The 21,029-nt window shown below is 39.9% G+C and overlaps 1 protein-coding gene across 10 annotated transcripts; it reads left to right on the forward strand.

The window, feature by feature from the left end:
- The first annotated feature begins 29 nt into the window (after positions 1 to 29).
- Positions 30 to 20,811, forward strand: ADAT1 (adenosine deaminase, tRNA specific 1). Of its 10 annotated transcripts, XR_003077158.3 has the most exons (11): positions 30 to 709; positions 1,435 to 1,503; positions 2,601 to 2,660; positions 4,654 to 4,708; positions 6,538 to 6,668; positions 8,108 to 8,729; positions 10,743 to 10,888; positions 13,135 to 13,234; positions 15,843 to 15,929; positions 17,787 to 17,886; positions 19,844 to 19,895. XR_003077158.3 is itself a non-coding variant. In XM_015292606.4 (10 exons), the coding sequence occupies exons 1-10, from the start codon at positions 541 to 543 to the stop codon at positions 19,974 to 19,976; spliced, it is 1,572 nt and encodes a 523-aa protein (XP_015148092.2). In that variant the 5' UTR covers positions 30 to 540; the 3' UTR covers positions 19,977 to 20,811. The 10 variants fall into 10 exon arrangements, 9 of the variants coding, with proteins under 9 accessions (XP_015148092.2, XP_015148093.2, NP_001012797.2 ...); XM_015292606.4 differs by lacking the exon at positions 17,787 to 17,886 and having other exon boundaries at positions 19,844 to 20,811; XM_015292607.4 differs by lacking the exon at positions 17,787 to 17,886 and having other exon boundaries at positions 1,438 to 1,503; positions 19,844 to 20,811.
- The last annotated feature ends 218 nt before the right edge of the window (positions 20,812 to 21,029 follow it).

Genomic DNA, 21,029 nt, shown 5'->3' on the forward strand with positions numbered 1-21,029 from the left:
CGAGAGTTGCTTCTCCCGGCGGACTGCGCGGGCGGGGCGGGGCTATGGTGCGCGGCGCGGCCTCGGACGCTCTCGGCGGGAGGTGGCGGTGCGGTGTCGTGCGGTGTCGTGCGGTGTGCAGCCCGGGGCGTTGGCGCCCTTAGCTGGGGGTGGGGGCTTAGGAGCTGCGCGTGAGTGGCCCCGGTCGCTGAAGAGGGGCGGAAGCTCAGAGGCCGCGGGAGCCTGGCCAGGAGCCGCGCGGGGGCGGTGCTGTGTGATGGGAACATCGGGATTCCAACCACAGCTCCTCCTCGTGGACTGCTCAGGTTTCAGCGTGGCTTTGTTTTTTTATTATTCCTAACGATTTGGTGGAAACAAGAAAAACTGGAAAATTTCCGGCTCACGTGAGAGTTTCAGCAGCCTGGAAAGGGGCGGTACAAGCGGGCCTGGCACGTTAGAATCTGTCCCAGAAAGGTGTTGCACAGCGACGTAGTAGGATTTGAGGGACAGGGTGTTCCCCTGATTGCATCCGGTGTAGAAGCTGTACTTGCGGCGGGCATCATGTGGACAGCAGATGAAATTGCTGAGTTGTGTTATGAGCATTATAGGAGCAGACTCCCTAAGCAAGGAAAGCCAGATCCAAGCAGAGAATGGACTTCACTGGCAGCTGTGGTCAAAGTGGAGTCTGCAGCTAACGAAGCGGGTTCTGCTGGTCTGGGGAGCCTGCAGGGTGAGAACTGAGTTGTGTTTTGCAAGCTGAGGGGTAGTGGTAAATCTTCGTAATAATAATCTTCTTTTTAACCTTCAAGATACCCTTTTATTATTTTTTTTTAAAGCAACAAACACACCCTTTCCTGTCTCATTTCTCTCTATTGTGAAATTTTGGTAAGAGCTTTTACAGTTTCTGTCTGAAAAAAGAGTTGCAGTGAAATACTCTTCAGACTGCAACTAAGAAGGTGAAAGCCTGCATTCAGCTATTCAGTAAGTGATGAAAGACTGGGCAGGTCCTAAGTACCTGGAGTAAAGGCCTGCTGAAGTGTATTTGGCTATTTATAAGACTCCTGGAAAGTTCAGTCTCCTTTAAGCAGAAAAGCACTCCACTGTGCTTTTTCTGCTGTTGTTCACTGTCACCTTATTTTCTTTAATTGGCAATTTCAATTTGTTGTAGTGCAGATTGTAGTTCATACTTCTTTCTTAGGTGTATGAGGAGTCTTCTGCTTCTGCTCACTGCTTGTTGCTTAGCATGTCATGTCAGTGTTAGTACCTGCACTTTGTGATCATACACTTTCCATGGCACTGGTTATACCTGCTGCATTCAGTTCTACAGCTGGCACATCTCACTGCCTGCCTCCCCATACCTTGCCACCTACTCAGTTTTCTGTGTATCATTTTGACAAAATAACTGTGTGAGAGCAGTGCTTCCGGTGATTCTGTCCAGTTTGTTTTCTTTTTCAGTAGCCAAGGAGGTTGTTGCTCTTGGAACTGGAACAAAATGTATTGGACTAAACAAAATGAGAAAAACTGGTAAGTATTGTGTAAAATCCAGCAACAGGCTACCTGTCCTAACTTCCTTCTTGGTGGTGTCATAGCATCAGTGAAGAATGTTCAAGGCATTGAACTCAGTCTTCTGAATTGAAGCCGTAAGTATGAGGCAATACAATGCAGTCTTCATCTGTAGCAATAAGACAGGAGTTTAACAGACAAAATGACTGCCTTAAACATTTGCTGCACTTGCTGCCTTGAAGTTGAATAAATGTAACGTGGAAAAGTGCAGTTTAGGTCCAAGGTCTACTCACCCAAACATTTAATAGCTAAAAGCAGAACAAAACATAACCAAAGTTATTGTGCTTCTGTCACCTGGTACAGTCTAGTTTTGTTGTCCAGTGCAAAAGATACTTGCGTTGTTAAGGAAGACATGACGCGAGAGGTACTAGCCAGCTCTTCCGTCCTTACTGTATATTCTGTGACTGTGGAGTATCTGCATGAGACAGGCATGAGACATCCAATAGCTACGTTTCCTATCCTTTATTATTGGACTTGCTCTACGTGTTCATTTTTTTTTTATTCAGAATGCACTTCTTTTCTCTCCTGGGAAAGAGGAGAAGGCATAATAATTGGTGCCAAAAATTGTCCAGGGAGGAAATGTTGGTGAAGAAATTTGTACTGAGTTTTCTATATTTGTTAGTCTTAGAAAGAGTAGAGTAAGATGGCAGTACTGGTTTAACATGTTATTGTCAGACTGTTTTGTGCTCTGTAAATTGTGCTTCATTTTGAAATGGATTAGTGGAATAAGAGAAGCAACTAAATTCTGTATCTTAGTTTTTTATTGGTGTTTCTTGTGCTTTGGTCATGTTAGAACAGTATTAGTACAGATATTTTTTGTATTTATTACAGAAAATTGTGTTTAAATTGTTCTACTACTTAACATCTACTATTGACATCTGAGTTGTGATACAGCCTCTTCTTCTAGACTTTTATGAAAACACGTGCCAAAATTGGTCAGCAGATTAATTCCCAAGTCACTCTTAAAGCCTTTAAAATAAACCATGGATTTCCTACCTTTCTATCTTTCAGAACAGTGGCCATCTCTAACAAGAGATTTGCATGTTCTTCACTTACAGTTCAGCTGCTTCTTTCTGGGGAACTCTTAAGGACATCTATGAACATGGGACTTTTCTATAGTATGTAATGCTGTTTACTTTCAGCGCTTCTAAAAAAATGCATCAGATCAACTTACGGAAGCACCTCACATTCGCTACAAAGGAAAATATTTTTCTTGAAAATGGATAAATAATTTCCTAGCTCTGAGCCTTCTAGCTTATTTACTGCCTCTATACATTTACTTAATACACTGAATTCTAATATCTCCATGTTATAAAGCACAAAAGCTTTTTTAATATATTAAAAAACAAAACAAACAAACAAAAAACCACCACTATTGTGTGTTTTTATCATTGGGATTTACTGCTACTTCCCAGACTGGGTCAGGATTTTAAATTTTCACAGGACAATATGGATGTTTGTGTCTCATCTAAAGCATGGTAAATCTACCATGTTTTCCCTATTAAAGTTTGTTATGATAACTTCATTAACATAACCTGCAAATCAAGTTAATTTAAAAATAAATGCATCATTAAGATATTTGCTAGGCTTAAAATCACTGGAGACAAGCGAGAAGAATGTGCTTTCATTATAGTCTAGAATAAAAGGCTGCAATATCAGATTAGTGAGGCTTGATTTCTCTGAAGAATCTTCCAGTCTTTAGTATGTCAGAAAAAAATAATTCATGCAAGTTTTTGTGAGATGATGATGATAATCGTAAGTTTCCCCTGACAAATTGTGCATCTAGGATAGGAAGACAGGAAATCTTTTACTTGTTTTCAAGAAAAACATGGAGATTGATGTAGCGGATGCTTTCCTGTGTGATTTAGAGGCAGATTATTGTCTTTTATCAAGAACACTAGGGACAGAAGAATGACTGTTGAAGGATTTTTTTTTTTTTTTTTTTTTTTCTCAACATGGTAAAATGTTCTGGACTAGTTCCTCTCCTTAATCTGCATTAGAAAGGGAATAATAGCATGTGGGATACGTTGCAGATGCTATAGATAATTTAAATTGATGAGAATTGGGAAGTAGAAATAATAAAATAATATTTGTAAGGAATTAGTAGCATTCCCTACTGCTGAAAGCAGAAAATCTCAACCTGTTCTATCACCTACAATGGTAAATTACTGCATGGATTTGCAGCAGTTAGCATTGCTTGCCATTCTAGTAGAGGCTGGAACTAAATGATTGTTAAGGTCTCTTCCAACCCAAGTCATTCTATGATAAGCAGCCAGAATATTATGTCAGCAGGAAATTGAGGTTTAAAAGAAGCTTCTTCAGTTGTAGGATCTGTGGGTAAAAAGGTGCATTTATTTGTATCACTATATTTTCTCAGATAGAGCGCTGTATTAATCTTCTCTCTTACAGAGCTCTTGTTGAGCTGGTGAGTTTGGAGGAGGACTGTGGGAAGATTGTGATCATAGAAAAACTTTTTGAAAAGCCTTCAGAAGTTGTTTAATGAGGTCTTTTATCACATGACATTTTATTCCTGAAATAACACCTGGTTTACAGCTCCTGTTCCTTCAGATACAGCAATAGGCAGGCACATCAAGGTGTTTCAAGGTACACTGTGTAAACCTGATATATATCAGAATTAGTTACAAAGAAATGTAATATACGTAAGAGGGCATAGTGCAACAAGGAACTTCTACCAAAAGATTAACTAAAAAATATTTTATGAAAAATTAAATACTTAAGACTTATTGGATGTTAGGCATGTGCTGAGTGATTTACTATTAATAACAAACATCAGTAAGGTTTTGAAGGAAGGCAGTTTATTCAACTTAAAGAATTTCAGATAGCAGAATTTAAAATTTGATTTTTATGGATCTCTGACTTGCTACAGACTGAAAACCTTTGTTCTTTACCCTTTGTTTTTAGGGAATTTTGACCTCCTTTTGTAGTGATTGGATGTTTAAAATAGATTGGAATAACCTAATACCAATGTTAAAGCCTTAAAATGCTAGCAAATCTGCTGAACCATGAGATCTGTGAAATTCTGTTACAACTGTAAAGTTTACTTTCTCCTGTTCATTAATGATGTGTATTCTCATTTGGTTCTTGCATTAGGGGACGTTCTGAATGACAGTCATGCGGAAGTTGTGGCCAAAAGAAGCTTCCAGAGGTGAGACATGAACATGTGCTCTTATCCAGTGTCTCTTAAGGCTTTTTGTTGTGATGTGAAAATACTTCTAACTTATGTCTGAAATATCCCTGAAGCTGCCATTTCTGGCTGAGAATGCTTGTTTTTTCCTTGTTATCCTAGAGACCCTTTACAAAGAAGTAGGATGTTACTTCATGTGATTTCAATGTTGGCATTATGATTAGGTGTCAAAGGTAACATTTCACTGTTGCCACATACATGCTTCTGTTTGCTTAGAATCATAGAATAGTTTCAGTTGGAAGGGACCTTTAAAGGTCATCTAGTCCAACTCTCCTGCAGTGAAAAGGGACATCCACAGCTAGGTCAGGTTGCTCAGAGTCTGGTCCAACCTGACCTTCGGTGTCTCCAAGAATGGGGCTTCCACCACCTCTCTGGGCAAGCTGGTCCAGTGCCTTACCACCCTTATTGTAAATAAAAATAAATAGAAATCCTTGTTCCAATCTAAATAAACTCTTTTAGTTTGAAACCATTTTCCCTTGTCCTGTCGCAGCAGACTCTTTAGCAGAGTCTGTCTCCTTCCTTCTTATAGCCCCCCTTTAGATACTGAAAGGCTGCTATCAGGTCTCGCCCAGAGCCTTCTCTTCTTCTGTCTGTCCTCAAACAGAAGATGTTCCATCCCTTGGATCGTTTTTGTGGCCCTCCTCTAACAGGTTCATGTCTCTCTTGTACCGAGGACTCCACATTTGCACACACAGCTCAGGTGAAGTCTCATCAGTACAGAGTAGAGGGACAGGATCACCTCCCTCGATGTGCTGGTTGCAATTCTTTTGATGCAGCCCAGGATGCAGTTGGCTTTCTGGGCTCCGAAGGCGCATTGCTGGCTCATGTTCAGCTTCCAGTTTGTTTTATTGAACCTCATAAGGTTCACTTGGACCCGTTGCTCATGCCTGTCTAGGTCCTTCTGAATGGCGTCCCTTCCCTCAGGTGTGTTGACTGTGCAGCTTGGTGTTATTTGCAAACTTGCTGAGGTTGCACTCAATCCTGCTGTCAGTGTCACTGATGAAGATGTTAAAGAGCACTCGTTCCAGTACTGACCTCTGAGGGACACCACTTGTCACCAGTATCCATGTGGACATTGAGCCATTGACCAGCACTCTCTGGGTACAATCTTGGAACAAGTTCCTCATCAACCAAACAGTCCACCCAACAGATCCATATCTTTCCAATTTGGAGAGAAGGGTGTTTATGGGCAGACTTTGTCAAATGCGTACTCAAGTCCAGGTAGATGACATTAGTGGCTCTTCCCTTATCTGTTAACGCCATCATAAAAAGCAACAAGGTTAGTGAGGCAGGACCTGCTCTTGATGAAGTCATTCTGGCTATCCCGTGTCGTCTCCTTTTTTTTCCCACATGCCTTTGCATACCTTCCAAGGGGATCTGCTCAATGATCTTCCCTGCGGGAAGCTTGGGGTAAGCTGGTTCAAAGAACTAAGGTGGCTGAAGCAAAGATTTAATTTTCTGTAGTTTTTTGCTGCTAAACTATCTCTCATAGTCTGATGAGTGTCAGGGCTGGTAGTAAGTAGAGTGGTAGGAGTGGACCCCATGCGTGCAATGCCAGGAGGTAGTTAACTGTTCTGAATTTAACCTTTTTGAGCTCTTATTAAGGTTGTAGTGGTTTGCTTGTGTTTATGGAGTATGTTGGGATGCTCTCTGACTACAGAAGCGTAACTGATTGGCTTCTCAAATACATCATCAGGAATGAGCAAGCGGTACTGTACATCCAAGTTTTGTCATTTTTAACATGCATCAAAAGTGAAGTAAATGGTTCTTGTAAACTTTCTGTCAAACAGGTATCTTCTCCATCAAATGCGCCTGGCAACTTCCTACCAACAATGCAGCATCTTTATTCCAGGAACTGAAACTGGGAAATGGAAACTCAAACCAAATATCATATTTATTTTCTTCTGTAGTCATACCCCATGTGAGTATTTAGGAGTGAACTAATGTCTTGATTCCTATGTGCAAGGAACAGAAAAGATTTTACTTCTTGTTCAGTCTTTCTGGGGTAAGAGTAAGATGTTAGGTAGCTCATGTCATCATTCATCAGTATGTGCCCTGAGATGTACTTGACTGGGCTTCCACAGATACGTTTGGCATTTTATTTCACCAAATGTGATCCACGAGAACTCATTAAACCCAATAAACTGCTCACTGTATGGTGGGATGCTTGGCTTCCAGTAGTAATGAAAATGGTAGGCATCCTGTCATGTTTCCTGACCACTTTACTTTAAATGTCATTTTCCTGGACTCGGATTCCTATGGGCAAAAGAAAAAAAAAAAAAACGGGCATTTACTACAGTTCCTGTAAATAAATTAATTCTCATGTCCCCCTGTGCCTCTCTGCCCATCTTATGGAATGGAATGCAACCTTTTGTTTTGTTACAAAAGGCACTTGTTTAGTGTTTGGAAAAAAACCAAGACTAACAAAAGGAAACAACCATGAAATCTCAGCCGTGGAGATGAAGGCCTGCTGGCAAAGTGTAGGAACGTCAGGCCTCAACTTTTCAGATTCCTCGTGTGTTCTTGCTTTGGTAACAGACTAATAGTAGAAAACTACTCTCTAAGTATGTGCCATCAGTATTTAACAGTGAGTTAGTACAGACACGTGTGCATTTTCATAATTTTGATGGCATTGCTGGTATAGGCTGTAATTACTTTCTTCATTAATGCAAGATAAGAAGAGAATCTACCATCTTCAAATTTAATTAGTAACTTCCTGACTGACTTTCCTCACGTGCTTCTCAGGTTGGGTTTTTTTGTTTTGTTTTGTTTTTTTGCTTTAAACTCATCCTGGAATTTTGGTTTTGAGCTTGTTTTAGTGACACAGATTATGATTTCCATCCTAATTTGATAGTGTTTTCTTTAATTATTATTTTGGGGGTTGTATCACTTGGTTTTTCTACAGATTTTCCACACTACTTGCCATTTGTCAAACACCTTTTGATACCTTTTGCTTTGTAGTGTTCATTTTTGATTTAGCAGTTTTGATTACTCTGTAGATATTACTCTGTAGATATTACTCTGTAGATATTACTCTGTAGATATTACTCTGTAGATATTACTCTGTAGATATTACTCTGTAGATATTACTCTGTAGATATTACTCTGTAGATATTACTCTGTAGATATTACTCTGTAGATATTACTCTGTAATATCTTTAAGTTAAACATATATTGGCTCAAATCTCACTGAGTCATGACTGATCATTGTACATAGCCATACTTGAAAAATGTATTGCAGTAATTACAATTATTTGAGTGTGAATTTGTGAAAGCTAGTAGTAGCCATAATATTACTTTGATCTGTTATAGTCCTATGAGATACCTCTTTGGCTAACTTTGATGTTCGTTCTTCTCTAGGTGGTGATGCTTCTATTATTCCAATTAGGGAAACAGAGAACCATCTTTCTAAATCAGTGGATGGCCATGATATAGCTGGACAGTCAGTGCTGTGCAGTAGTAGTAACTGTGATCATAGGGGCCCAGAAGATAAAAGGAAATCAGAGAAGATGGCAAGCAGTCATATGATCAAGAGAATGAAGAATGCTGATGGTGGTTTTTTTTCCACGATCACTGAGGACATGGCTGTTCAGCAAGTATTTGCAAAACCAGAAGGCAACGTGAATCCAGAGTGCTGTGAGTCATCTGAAGAGATGCAAGCAGCTAACAAGGAGACCAATGCAGGCAAACTGAAGGCAGTAGATGTTTATAGAACTGGAGCAAAATGTGTACCTGGAGAGCTGAGTGACACCCTAATACCTGGCATAGAGTATCACTGTGTAGGGTTATTACGGGTGAAACCAGGTCGTGGGGATAGAACATGCTCTATGTCCTGCAGCGATAAACTGGCTCGCTGGAATGTGTTGGGGTGTCAAGGAGCCCTTCTGATGCATTTCCTGCAGTATCCAGTGTATCTGTCAGCAGTTATAGTGGGGAAGTGTCCATATAGCCAAGAAGCTATGCAGAGAGCAGTTATTGAAAGGTAAGCGCTCTACACTGGAAGTTGGTAGCTTGTATAGAAATTGAGTTATGGAAGATAACTTGTGCAAATATCCAAACTGAGCACCAGAGTCATTTGCAGAACACGTGGACTCTGCAGATTAATATTTTAAGAGAGTGGCCCTGTGTAGATGACTTCTGTTGGTGCTGATCAGACTTGAAGATGTACAGAATAATTTATGAGATTCAGGATCTACTTGATTATTCCTTTGTAACAACCTTTGTGGAGCAGTGAGAGGCTGTTACCCACTTCAGGTTTCCTAGAAGCAGAAAATAAAGCCTGAAAGGACACAGGTTTGGGATATTTTTAGCAAAGTAAAGTTGAACTTTGCTCACTCTTCCAGAATTTTTCTCAGATAAGGTCAAGCAGAGCTTGTAATTTACTCAGTTGCCTATACTCAGGATATTCTCAATAATCCTTCAAGTTCTCTTTTATAGAGATGAGTTGGTGAGCAAAAGCAGCTTTTGTTTCTCGTAGGTAACTGAATAGTAGAGTCCTCGATACATTCCTAAAGTTGCAAATGGCTGAATAATGCATTCCTTAAATTAAATTAAACTCCCAAGTACTTCTGTCCTGAAGACAGTCTGTATGGTAACGGTTGAGTCAGGGCCTGAACCACTGATTGAGCACCTGGGAAAGGACCCAGTTGGCCCTGGGAGCACAGCTCAAGGCAATTCCAGTTGTGTGACCAGAAGGGGTGGAATCTGGCTGCACCTCTCTTAGACCTCGTTGAAGGGCTGACTGCCACTGGGGAAGGATCTCTTTCTGGAGATTCCTCCTTGGTGGAGCTTTTACCTGCTAACCTGGAATCTTCTGATACAGGTGAGCAGTCTTCTTCCCTTCCTTTATAGCACCTCTCTATTGTGCCAGTCCTTTCATTACACCTTTGTTGTAATGCCTTTCCCATTGTATTGGTCTGTCCAATTGCTACACAGTCTGACTAAGAAGGCAACAAATGAGCATTTTGGTAGACTTTTTGCACGTTTTTGTATGTGGGGTGGTTTAGGAAGGTACTGGTTTTATGTTGCTTTCCAGAGTTTTCATTGCTGAATTTAAAATAACATACTGAGGAATATTTTTGTTGTTTTCTGTTTTCACCATTTCATGATTTAGTCCTGGCAGTAGAAAATACTATGACTGCCTCATGACTACTCACCATGTAATTAATTTCATTTTTGTGAGTGTGCTGCTGATTTTTAAGAGCTCAGATGTTTAAAGGTTACAGAAATAGTGTCTGAATAGCTGCTTTTGCTTTCAGATGATTAACTCATGGTAGGCACACTAAATGTCAAGAAAGTTTAATACAGTCTGTAAACTGACTTTGCAAATTGCATCTGATAATACGACCCTCAGTTTTAATTAATTTCTGCTTTATGTAAATACTAGGATAGTTAAACATACACAATTTTTTCCTCCTCAAGTGATCCTCAGAATCACAGAATTGTATGGGTTAGATGGGACCTCTAGAGACCATCAAGTCCAACCCCAAATTCTAATGTTTAGTAGGTTCTTGAAGGTAACAAAGCTGAAGTTGCATATGGAACTTTAGGAATGTTTTCTGTCCTTCTAGTCTTTGAGTAAGTGCCTTTGCATTTGTAAAAAAATATTGTTAATATAGTGTGGTTGACTATGTAAATACTTATTATTATTTTTCATTTTGATTGCAGAATTATATTACAGTTTTTATTCTACCTATCTTCTGTGGATTTGTCCTAGCTTTTAACTGTATTAAAATTGGTTCATTATAGTTTATGTAGGATGGACAAGGTCTTACTAAACTATGTGGCTGTTTGTTGTTTTTTTTTTTAGTAGCCTAAACAGATCCTGTTTGGTAGGGGAAAATGTCCCCAGATCTTCTTACCTCTATTTTGCAACTTGCATTCAGTTCTGTTTTAAAATGTAACACATTTTAGATTGTGAAACTAAATTGTACAGAATCTGCTTGTCCTGGAGTACGGTTCTTTAAATCCCTTGCATTTCTCCATGTTTATTTAGGTGTCGGCACATCTCATTGTTACCAGATGGTTTTCTCACTCAGGAGGTTCAATTGCTGCAGTCAGATCTTCAGTTTGAGCATAGCCGTCAGGCCATCCAAGAAGGTCAGACTAGCAGCAAAAGAAAACTTGTTCCCTGTAGTGCAGGTGAGTTAACATGGACTAGTTGTGTAATGGTATGCAAAGGTCCAAATGTAAATTAGGTGGATTTGGTGATGCTTTGTAAAATGTGACATCATTCATTGCCAGTGCTTAGAGGCAAAGTGTGATTTACAGCAGTAAACTAATTTAAAGACAGCACTTAATTTATAATATTCTGGAAAGTGCTTACAGAAAACTAGAGACAGAGCATGAACTAAGAATTTATAGGGATTTATAAACTAAACAAAGGCAGAAAATAAGTATCTAAGACAAAAATTTTGAGGGAGAAGAGAAAAATATCAAAAGACTTCTTGTTTCGGTTAGTTTTACATTCTTCTCCTTGACCAATAGAAAATTTACCATATTGAGTTATGCTTTTAATCTCCCCAGAAATTTCTGAATGTAGAAGGAATGCAGGGCAGCATAGCATGAAGGTTTATTTATAGGTTGTTTGGTATGTTGCCTTTTTTTTTTTTTTTTTTTTTGCTGCTGTGATGAATTAATCTGCAAATCATGTTGTAATTTAGCAATGCGGTCTCTTTTTTTTGGTGGGGGGAGGGGAGGGAACTGATTTGTGTGTGTGTGGTTAAGCAGTTTTTCAAAACTTCAACCGCTGTTGTACTGGAAGATATCCTATGTATTAGAACAGACCTGGTGATAAAACAGCATGGGAATAATGAGCTCCTTCGTGGAATTCATGGATGCCTCCATTTGGAATTACCTGCAGGTGCCAGTAAGGGAAAGATTTTTATACTGGGACTTGGGAAACAAAATCCATAATTGAAAAGTGCTGCAAATTCACTAAGCAAAAATAGTGTCTGGCAACCTGTTTCTAAATGTACTGAATTGAAAAAAGCTGTCTGTATTTTTGTATGGTTACATAGATGACTGTATAAGGAGTTGGTGAATATTAAACTGTTTTGCATATATGAAATATGCTAGATTGAGTTTTTCGTGTAGGGGTGAAAATTGAAATTAAATCTTAATTCGTGGTTCTTAATCTGCGTATGGAAATGTGCTGGATAGGCACATTGCAGCAAGTAATTTTAAAAAGAATGTTCAATTTAATGTTTTGAAGTCTGCAATATCTGGAAAGAAATGAAAAAATAGAAAATGTTTTGAGTTTCAGGTTATTTTTTATCAAGTTTGATATCCTCTAAACAGGTTATTTTTTAGGTATTCTACATGAGGATTGGTGTTTATGTATTTTGTTATTTGACATTATGTAGGATTTTGTTTTAGTGGAGTACTGCAGCACTGTACCTAAATCACAGTGCAAGTACAATGTACATCAAGCAGAGCATAGCAATTGCAGCTTATAGCTGAATCACAATATGTTACTGGTCTGCACAATATGCTTTATAATATGTAGTTTTTGAGTCTTGACTGGCAAGATGGTATCATAAGAAAAGCTGTGAAAAGTCTCTTGGCTTCATGTACATGCAGCTCTTTCACACATTAGGAAGAGAGGAACGAGAGGATTTAGGGAGCAGAAATTATCTCAAGGCAGTAGATGTTAAAGACACTACTGTTTGGTTATAGAGGGGCAGGCTGGACATGTCAGTCAGTTTTGTTTCTGCAAATGTGCTGCTGCTTATGCTTTGGTAGTTATTTATAAATCTGTAAGGTAGGACATGCCAAGCTTCAACAGGAAGAACACTGCAGTCTAAGATGGTAATTAGGTGTCAGGATAGGGGAGAAGCATAAAGTCATTGGCATTTGTTTTCCAACAAAGTGTTTTTGTTTGACTATAAGCTAGTAACTTTTCTCAGATAATGACTACATACACTTGATATGTGTCAATTATGACACATAAGGAGAACAATTTAGAGGATATACAACAAAATAATAAGGAAAACAAGGGATGACTGGCAGAGGTAGGATGGTATTTTACAGACTGATGTGCAGCTGCCATCTAACTTGGAAGTTTCTTCATACTTTGTCTAGACTGGATGCACGAAAGAGAGTAGAATCCCTCTAAAAAGGGGGAAATTATGAAGCCGTAGCCCAGATGTTCAAAGAGGCATCGATTCTTAAAGGAGCTGATTAAGATGAAGATTATGTGTGTATTTTTATTACTATTTTTCTAATTGGGGTTTACCTGCGTGCCCAACAGAACCACAGTCCTCTTTCTAGTCTCAACTACTTTGGGAAAGTAGTATGATATCATGTGAACTCAGAAAATTGAGGGAATGGTTAAGTTTTGTTTCGTTCTAAGAGTGTCTCCCTTGTTCACAATCCTTTGTTCCCAGCTATCAGTTGGAGTGCAGTTCCAGAGGGACCTCTGGATGTCACCTCAGATGGCTTTCGGCAAGGAACTACCAAGAAAGGGATTGGAAGCCCTCAGAGCAGGTTTGAGAATATTCTGATATCTGGATGCACATATCTTACCTTTTAACCTCTCCGTTAGGTCACTGTGGTGTGTGATGCATTGTTCGAGCAGAAATTTAAGGACTGGGAATAAGGAAATAGTCATTGTGTAAGGAAGAGAAAGTGAGGGGAGCTCAGTGAGGACTGAGAATTTTTGTATTTCTTGCTTGTTGTTGTTAATAAAGAAAAACATCATTAACAGTGATAGTGTGGAACTATGATAATTTTTTATTAAAAGACAGCTTATTTATTGGCCAAGTTAGCAGAGTTTTTACTTCGTAACTTTTGATTTGGAGACTGAAGGAAGTGAGCATGTTGAAGGACTTTTTTTTTTGCAGATTTCTTTCTATAGGAGTTTTTATGGTAAAAGGTCCAAATAAGGAATTTGTAGACTTATGGGGGGGGGGGAGGTACTTAACACTAAACAAGTTTTGTATTTCTATCCTCATTTTTTTTTTCAAGGAATCTCAGAGTGATTGGTGGGAAGTGTCTGTCATTTGTTAATAGATAGTGCTAGTGTTAATAGATAATAGATAGTGCTAGATATCACAGAAGATAAAGGTGACTAAAAGGAATTTATGGGTAGTCTTGTGGTATGTGCTTCTGTCTATTGGAAGATTGAGTCAGTCATCCTTAATACAAGTGTATAAAAAATTTAATTCAGTAGAGAAAATGGTTGGTTTTGAAAGCCCCAGCTGTGTTTCATGAAGTTTCTCTGCCTGTCTTCTGGGGGAAGAGAAGGGCTTAAAGGTGACAGATGCCTGTGATTTCTTAAAAAAATGTTTCAAACTTAGACCCACTTTACTTTTTCATAGAATCATAGAATGGCCTGGGTTGAAAAGGACCACAATGATCATTGAGCTTCAACCCCCCTGCTGTGTGCAGGGTCACCAACCAGCAGACCAGGCTGCCCAGAGCCATATCCAGCCTGGCCTTGAAAGCCTCCAGGGATGGGGCATCCACAACATCCTTGGGCAACCTGTTCAGTGCGTCACCACCCTCTGAGTGAAAAACTTCCTCCTAACATCTAACCTAAACCTCCCCTGTCTCAGTTTAAAACCATTCTCCATTGTCCTATCACTGTCTACCCTTGTAACCAGGCATTCCCCTTCCTGTTTATATGCTCCCTTCAAGTACTGGAAGGCCTCAATGAGGTCTCCCTAGAGCCTTCTCTTTTCCAAGCTAAACAAGTCCAGTTCCCTCAAGCTTTCGTCACAGGAGAGGTGCTGATCATCTTGGTGATCCTCCTCTGGACCTGCTCCAAGAGCTCTGTGTCTTTCTTGTGCTGGGGGCCCCAGGCCTGGACGCAGTACTGCAGATGAGGCCTCACAAGAGCTGAATAGAGGACAGTCACCTCCTTCTCCCTGCTGGTCACCACTGTTTTAATGCGGCCCAGAGTACAGTTGGCCTTCTAGGCTGTATGCACACACTGCTGGCTCATGTCTGGCTTCTCATCCACCAGGACCCCCAGGTCCTTCTCCACAGGGCAGCTCTCAAGGAGGTCTTCCCCCAGTTTGTATAAATATCTGGGATTACCCTGATCCTGCACTTGGCCTTATTGAACCTCATTAGGTTCACATGGGCCCACTTCTCCAGCATGTCCAGGTCCGTCTGGATGGCTTCCCTTCTTTCTAATGTATCGACTGTACCGCTCAGCTTGGTGTCATCCACAAACTTGCTGAGGGTGCACTTGATGCCATCGTCTGTCATTGATGAAGATGTTGCACTGGTCCCAAGACTGAGTCCTGAGGGACATCGCTTGTGACCAGCCTCCACCCTGACACAGACCCGCTGATCACAACCCTTTGGCTGCATCTAGCCAACCAATTCCTAATTCACCCAACAGTCCATCTGTCAAATCCACACCTCTTCAATTTAGAGAGAAGAATGGTGAGGGGCCATGTCAAAGGCGTTGCAGAAGTCCAGGTAGATGACATCCACTGCCCTTCTCCCGTCCACGGAAGCCATCACTCCATCGTAAAAGGCCACCAGATTGGTCAGGCATGATCTGCCATTGGTGAAGAATCTCTTTGTGTTTAACTGCCCTCCATCTGTTGCTGTATGTGTGAATGTGTCCTTGTCACTGCTGTGAAAGGGGCACCATTGTTGCAGATATTTCTTCTGATTTTATTTGTTCTAAATAATTATTTTGTTCTGGTTTGAACAAGCCGTTGCAGTCCTCCTATGGTTATGTGGTCAGTTTTGGGACTAATTTTTCTGGCTCAGTCTTCGCTATAGATATGAGCCAATGATGGTGCATAGATAATGTGGGGCTGTTAAAATGTTCTCTGCAAACTATCAGAGTGCTGGCTGGGACAGCTGGGGTAATTCAGCTTTTATCTGTATAACATTTAAATCAAGAATTAAAAAAAAAAAAAAGGGCAGCTCAGGTGGGGGGAGGAAGAGTTAAAGCGGGGGGTGGGGGTGGAGGGTGGGGGTGGGGGTTGTTGGTAGGAAAGTTCAGCTGTGATATCTGCAGCTCATTTTAGCACTGGGCAGAGGCGTGCTGCCCTGACAGGGAGAACTAATAAGTGAAAGTGCATTTCGTATTATCTTCTTGTTGATGACTTTTTTTTTTTTTCCCCATCAGATCAAAGATCTGTAAAGTGGAACTGTTCCATGAATTCCAAAAGCTGGTGACAAGCATTTCAAAGGAGAACTTACCAGACACTCTCCGGTAAATACATTCTCATAATATCTTTGAGACTGGGAAGTTATTTTCATGAGGATCAGGAACATTGCTGATACCAGACTCTGCCAATCAGTGTCACCTGAGATAAATTTACTGTTAAAATTTGAGACTTGAATAATATGAAAATATGCCATATTCCTGATGGGTTAGGAAGTCTTTTTTTTTTTAATTACCTTGTTGGATAAACAGCTCGTATTAATGAGAGAAAAGAAGTTGCAGGTTGTTTTGGTGTGAAAGCTTAATATTTTTGAATGGATACATTATTTTTCTGATCATAGAGCCTTGTCATTCTCTAGATGTGCTGTTTTCTGGACACCTCTGTAACCCTTTTCAATCTGTTGTCTTGGCAGAATTTTTTTTCCTTGAGTTGAAGCAGTCTTATCCAATTGCAGTGAGCAAATGGGAGAGGGGGAGTAAAGAGGGACGTGAGAGGAAGGAAGTAGGATTTTCTGAAAAAGTGAGCTGCTACCACCTACCTGCGGCACTTGATGGGATTCAAAACCTCTGTCCTCCAATGGTTCTGTGATTATTGATATCTCACTGGTGTTTAAGCAATTACATTAAATGCCATTTCTTTCTCCTTCATAATAATAGTTTGAATAAAACTTTAGTCAAGTGTATGCTAAAATCTTTTTTCATCAAAGCGTGTGATGGAGTAAGAGCTAGTGAGGTGAGATAAAGCAAGAGCAAATAAAAGAACCCATGCAAAATAAATAAAAATAGAAGGTAGGGGTGGTTGGGAGCAGGGGAGATAGGCCGTCTCTGCCTTTCATTGGCGCTAAGACATTAGGTAAGATAAACTCATCCATAAGTACACCCTGAATCTTTAATTATTAGGTTTTACTTGGTTTTAAGTTTTGTGAATTAAAGATTGCAATTATCTTCTGTGTCTTTATTTAAAAGCTCTGATGTCAGTATGAGCCATGTTGTTGAAATGGTTTTAATTGATGCTGTATGGAGAGGCACACTTTCTTCTTAATTCAGTTTAAAATCATCACTCTCTTTTGATAAAGAGTTGCTTGTGGCTTAAGTCACTATTTTCTGCAGACTATAGCATGAACTGATTCATTGTTGAGTAGTTGACTCCTTGTGCTGATGACGTGCTCCTTACATAAAGTCACTTCACCTCAGGCCTCTTCTTGAGTTCAGTGGCTTTGTAATTTCCTTTGACATTTTTGTCCTTTATTATTTTTCTGTCTTGTCTTCTGACAAAGTCCAGCTGACTTGCAGATGTGGCATCATTTTTAGGCTGCACAAACTCAGTTTGTACAGCAGAGGTGCTAGCTCCCTAGCCAGCTTGTCCAGTTGCTTTCTTTTTCAGGACTTCCTTTAACTCATCTCTAACTTACTGTTGTTCACTGTTAGACCTAAGATACTGGGGCAGTTAAAGCTTTACAGTGAACTAATGTAGTGATTATGATGATCTTTTGCTTTCTTTTTTCCTATATGTAAATCTGCTTCTTCTGCTTTTTTGTCCCTTCCTTTCTCTTTGATTCTTCACATCTCTTCAGAGGATTAGCACAGGTAGTGTTAAATTGGAACAAGCTGAGAATCTGCTTGAGGCAGAATGTTTGAAATTACAGGTACATAAATCTCTCTTTCTTTGTTTTTTTTTTTTAACTACTGCAGCCAGTCTGCTGCCTCATTCAGTTCTCTTACTGGTTACATCTCACCTGCTGCATCACTTTCATGTTATCATTCCTTTGATAATGAGCATGGAAAAATGTAGTCAGAATATGCCATGAGGAGCAACTCAGTTTTCCCCTTACTTTCTACTGTAATATTTTCATGAAGGAGGTCAATTGGAATAATTAAGTTAGACAGATTCCTTATGTGTTTTAGTTAAATTGGATCAGACTGCTGGATGTGCACTGAAGAGCCATTTAGTTGCCAGCAGATTCAGGGAAGAAAAAAAATACTACAAAGCATTCAGGGAAATGAGGTAGGCATCAATCTTTCTCTTGGCTTAGCAACTGATGGAAAAATGTATGTACATATGTGTATATGTCTTTATACACCAGCATCTACAGTAAATCCAAGGAAAAGAGGTGTTTCACCTTCAACAAGATTAAGCTAGCCCAAAAATCTGTGTGCTGTAATTCTGTTTTGATCTTTGACCATCCTAAGATGTACAAGTAACCATTTTGAAGATGTAAACAACATCTGACTATTCTAGAATAAAGGACAAATACAAGTCATTGGCTAAATTTACAGTGAAGAAGGACAGCATCAAAATCTTAAACATCTTAGAAGTACTTCCTTAGAAGTATAGGAAGTACGGTAGTATAATAATTTCTTCCCAAAGGATGAATCAGTCATCATCCTTGAGTATAAGCATACACCTAACTCTTGATAGGAGCTGGTTAAGGTCCACAGTCCTTGGAGCTGTGTTGTTTCCTGAACACTGCTTATGCAGATAATTGCTGGTCTTTTACCTCTTCAGTGATGCTCTTAAAACACAATTCACCATTGGTTCTGTGACAGTTAGATTGAGTAGGTGATGAGAGTTCCAGTAGGCACTTTCACAGGTCTTTCAAAAGGAGCTCAGTGGTTAAATTCACAGAGTTGGAATAATGTGAAAGGAATAAAGAAAGCAAAATGGATTGACTGTAACAAGAGTGCAGGCAGGTTTGTCAGAGTGCATAGAAGAGAAGTTGTGGATGCCTCGTCCCTGGAAGTGTTCAAGGCCAGGCTGGATGGAGTTCTGGGCAGCCTGGTCTAGTGGAAGGGGGCTGTAACTTAGATGGTCCCTTCCAACCCAAGTCATTCTATGATTTTTTACTTCTCCCGTGTTCAGCAGTGGCACGTAGGCAGGTTCACAGCCTTCCGTTTTCCAACCCTAAGATCTTTAGGATAGATGATATATCATGGTTTGCTGTGCGTGTCATACTGTTATAGCAGAAGGCTGAATGGCTGAATTATAGTTTCTGGTTGGTTTGCCTTTCTAGTATTTTGGGTGGTGGTAGTGACTGGTATGTTTAAGCATGAAAGCTTTTTCTGTAACTGAGTGCAGTGGTCCACAGACTTCTTACATTAGGCTTCCTTATAGCAGTTTGGCTCCTCTCTTTCTTGAGGAAGGTCATGTTGCCTATGATATCCCATTCATATTGGGTTGAATTTATAAACATTTTGTCTCATGCAGCTGATGCCGTTCAGCAAAGGGAGAAGAGGCTGGGAAAGAAATGCAAGGATATGAAAGAAATCTTGATGAAACTGTTTTAGAGGTGTTTATGCTTTCTTTCTCTCACTAGTGCTCAGATACCATGAACTTGTAATTCTGTCTTCTGAAAAATGATGCATTCAACGGAGTAGCCAGTGGTTCTGCTGAGATTGCAGGGAGTGGATGCTACGTGAGGAAGGGTAGCAGAGCACCAAAACTGAGTCTCTTATGCTTTAAGGAAAGCATTTAATATATGTGTGTATAGATATACTTAACTTTAATCTTACTCTTTCCCATGATTTTGTGTTGGAAGACTCTTCTTCCCTATCCCCTTCCCTGCCAACCAGCAATCACAGCCATTCTAGCAAAATAAATTTAAAACTCCCATCTACCCACCTTTTCTACTTTGCATCAGCATTTTTTATTACCATGGAAGTTCTCTGTAACATGTTGTCAGAAAGGCACTGATAGTTCTGTTGCTGAAGAGTGTGTAGGAAACATGGCAGACAAGTTGTTTTCTTCTTGTATAAGAATCCTGACAGTGTCTGAAAACAGTGGTTTCTTAAAGGCCTGGGCCTCTCCAGGTCTCCCTAGAAGAACAAGAGAATTTCATTTAGTGGCATGGAAAAGCTCATAGGACGTTATCATGTTCTTACATGTTTGGTTGCTTTTTTCATTTTGTGACAATACATCTAAAATAATAGTATAATAATTGTCATTGCTGTGTGTTTTCTGTCAGGATGAAGACTCTGGAAACTTACTGGGACTACAAAGAAGCTGCATTAAATTATCAAGAAGCCTGGAAGGCACTGCGTAGCCAGGCACTGCTGGGCTGGATCAAGAATGCCCAGGAATATCTGCTCTTCATGTGAGAATAAAAGCAGCTGTGTAAATCCAGCAATAAGCCATGGAACACAGCAGACACCTCTGCTGCTTGAGGGATGCAAAAAATGTCCTCTAGTTCCTGTGCTGTAAGAGGAGGACAGAACTGAAAAGGAAAGCAATTGAGAGAACTCATTATTTTGACTGATCTGAAGCCTCCTTTTTATTTAAATATAGAAAAGGATTGTTGCATACTTAATTCTGAGCTGCATGAAACAGTTCAAAACAAAGGAAGCTGTGATGTGCTATCCCTCTGTTTCTTGATATTATCCTCTGTCAGATGGAGTCCACTGTAACGGAAGTAGCATTAACTAAAATTGAAGCAGTGCTATGGAAGAGGCTGCTGCTGTGAAACCTTAGTGTGTGTTCTCCTTCTACTCTTCATAATGTTGAGGTTGTTCTTGTGATGCTTGGACAGCCCTAATGTATAGTATTTTTATAACTCTTGGCTTTCCTTGTGTGGAAGAATTTTCTGTCTCCCTCCAGGCCCATTGCCCCTAACTGAAAGTTCTTTTCAAGGGTCTTTCTCTGAAAGTGACAAGGAGGCAGAGCAGAAGCAAAAGAGTCCTGGGGATAAGACTGTCAAATAATACTGCTTATGGTATTCTGTGCATGTCTCACGATTTCTGTACTTTACCACGTACCCTTCATCTGTTGTGTTTCTGTAGACAGGAAAGTCACTCCCTAATCCTGTGCAATTCCAGGCAAATGTTTGCATACACTTCAGTGTTTCAAGTATGGGTGGTTGTTCTTTTTTGTTTTTTTTTTTTTTTCCTCCTCCGGTGATATGTACTTCATTAAAAGCAGAAATGCCTTAGTGATTTATGTCAGTGTTTCCTGGTAAATGTTTGTTAAAAGCTCCATAAAGGTGGGGACAGCAAGAAGTCTCTGGCAATCTTTTCATTTATGCTTTATTAACTACTAACATCTGAATGGCAGAACAATCCACATTGCTTGCCTGGGGGAGAAGGAATGGGTAATCCTCAAACTTTGTCTGAATTACTGCCTTCTGTGAGCAAGTTCAGGACTGCGTAACTGCTACT

This window comes from Gallus gallus, chromosome 11, assembly GCF_016699485.2.
Source record: "Gallus gallus isolate bGalGal1 chromosome 11, bGalGal1.mat.broiler.GRCg7b, whole genome shotgun sequence".
Classification (NCBI taxonomy): Eukaryota; Metazoa; Chordata; class Aves; order Galliformes; family Phasianidae; genus Gallus; species Gallus gallus.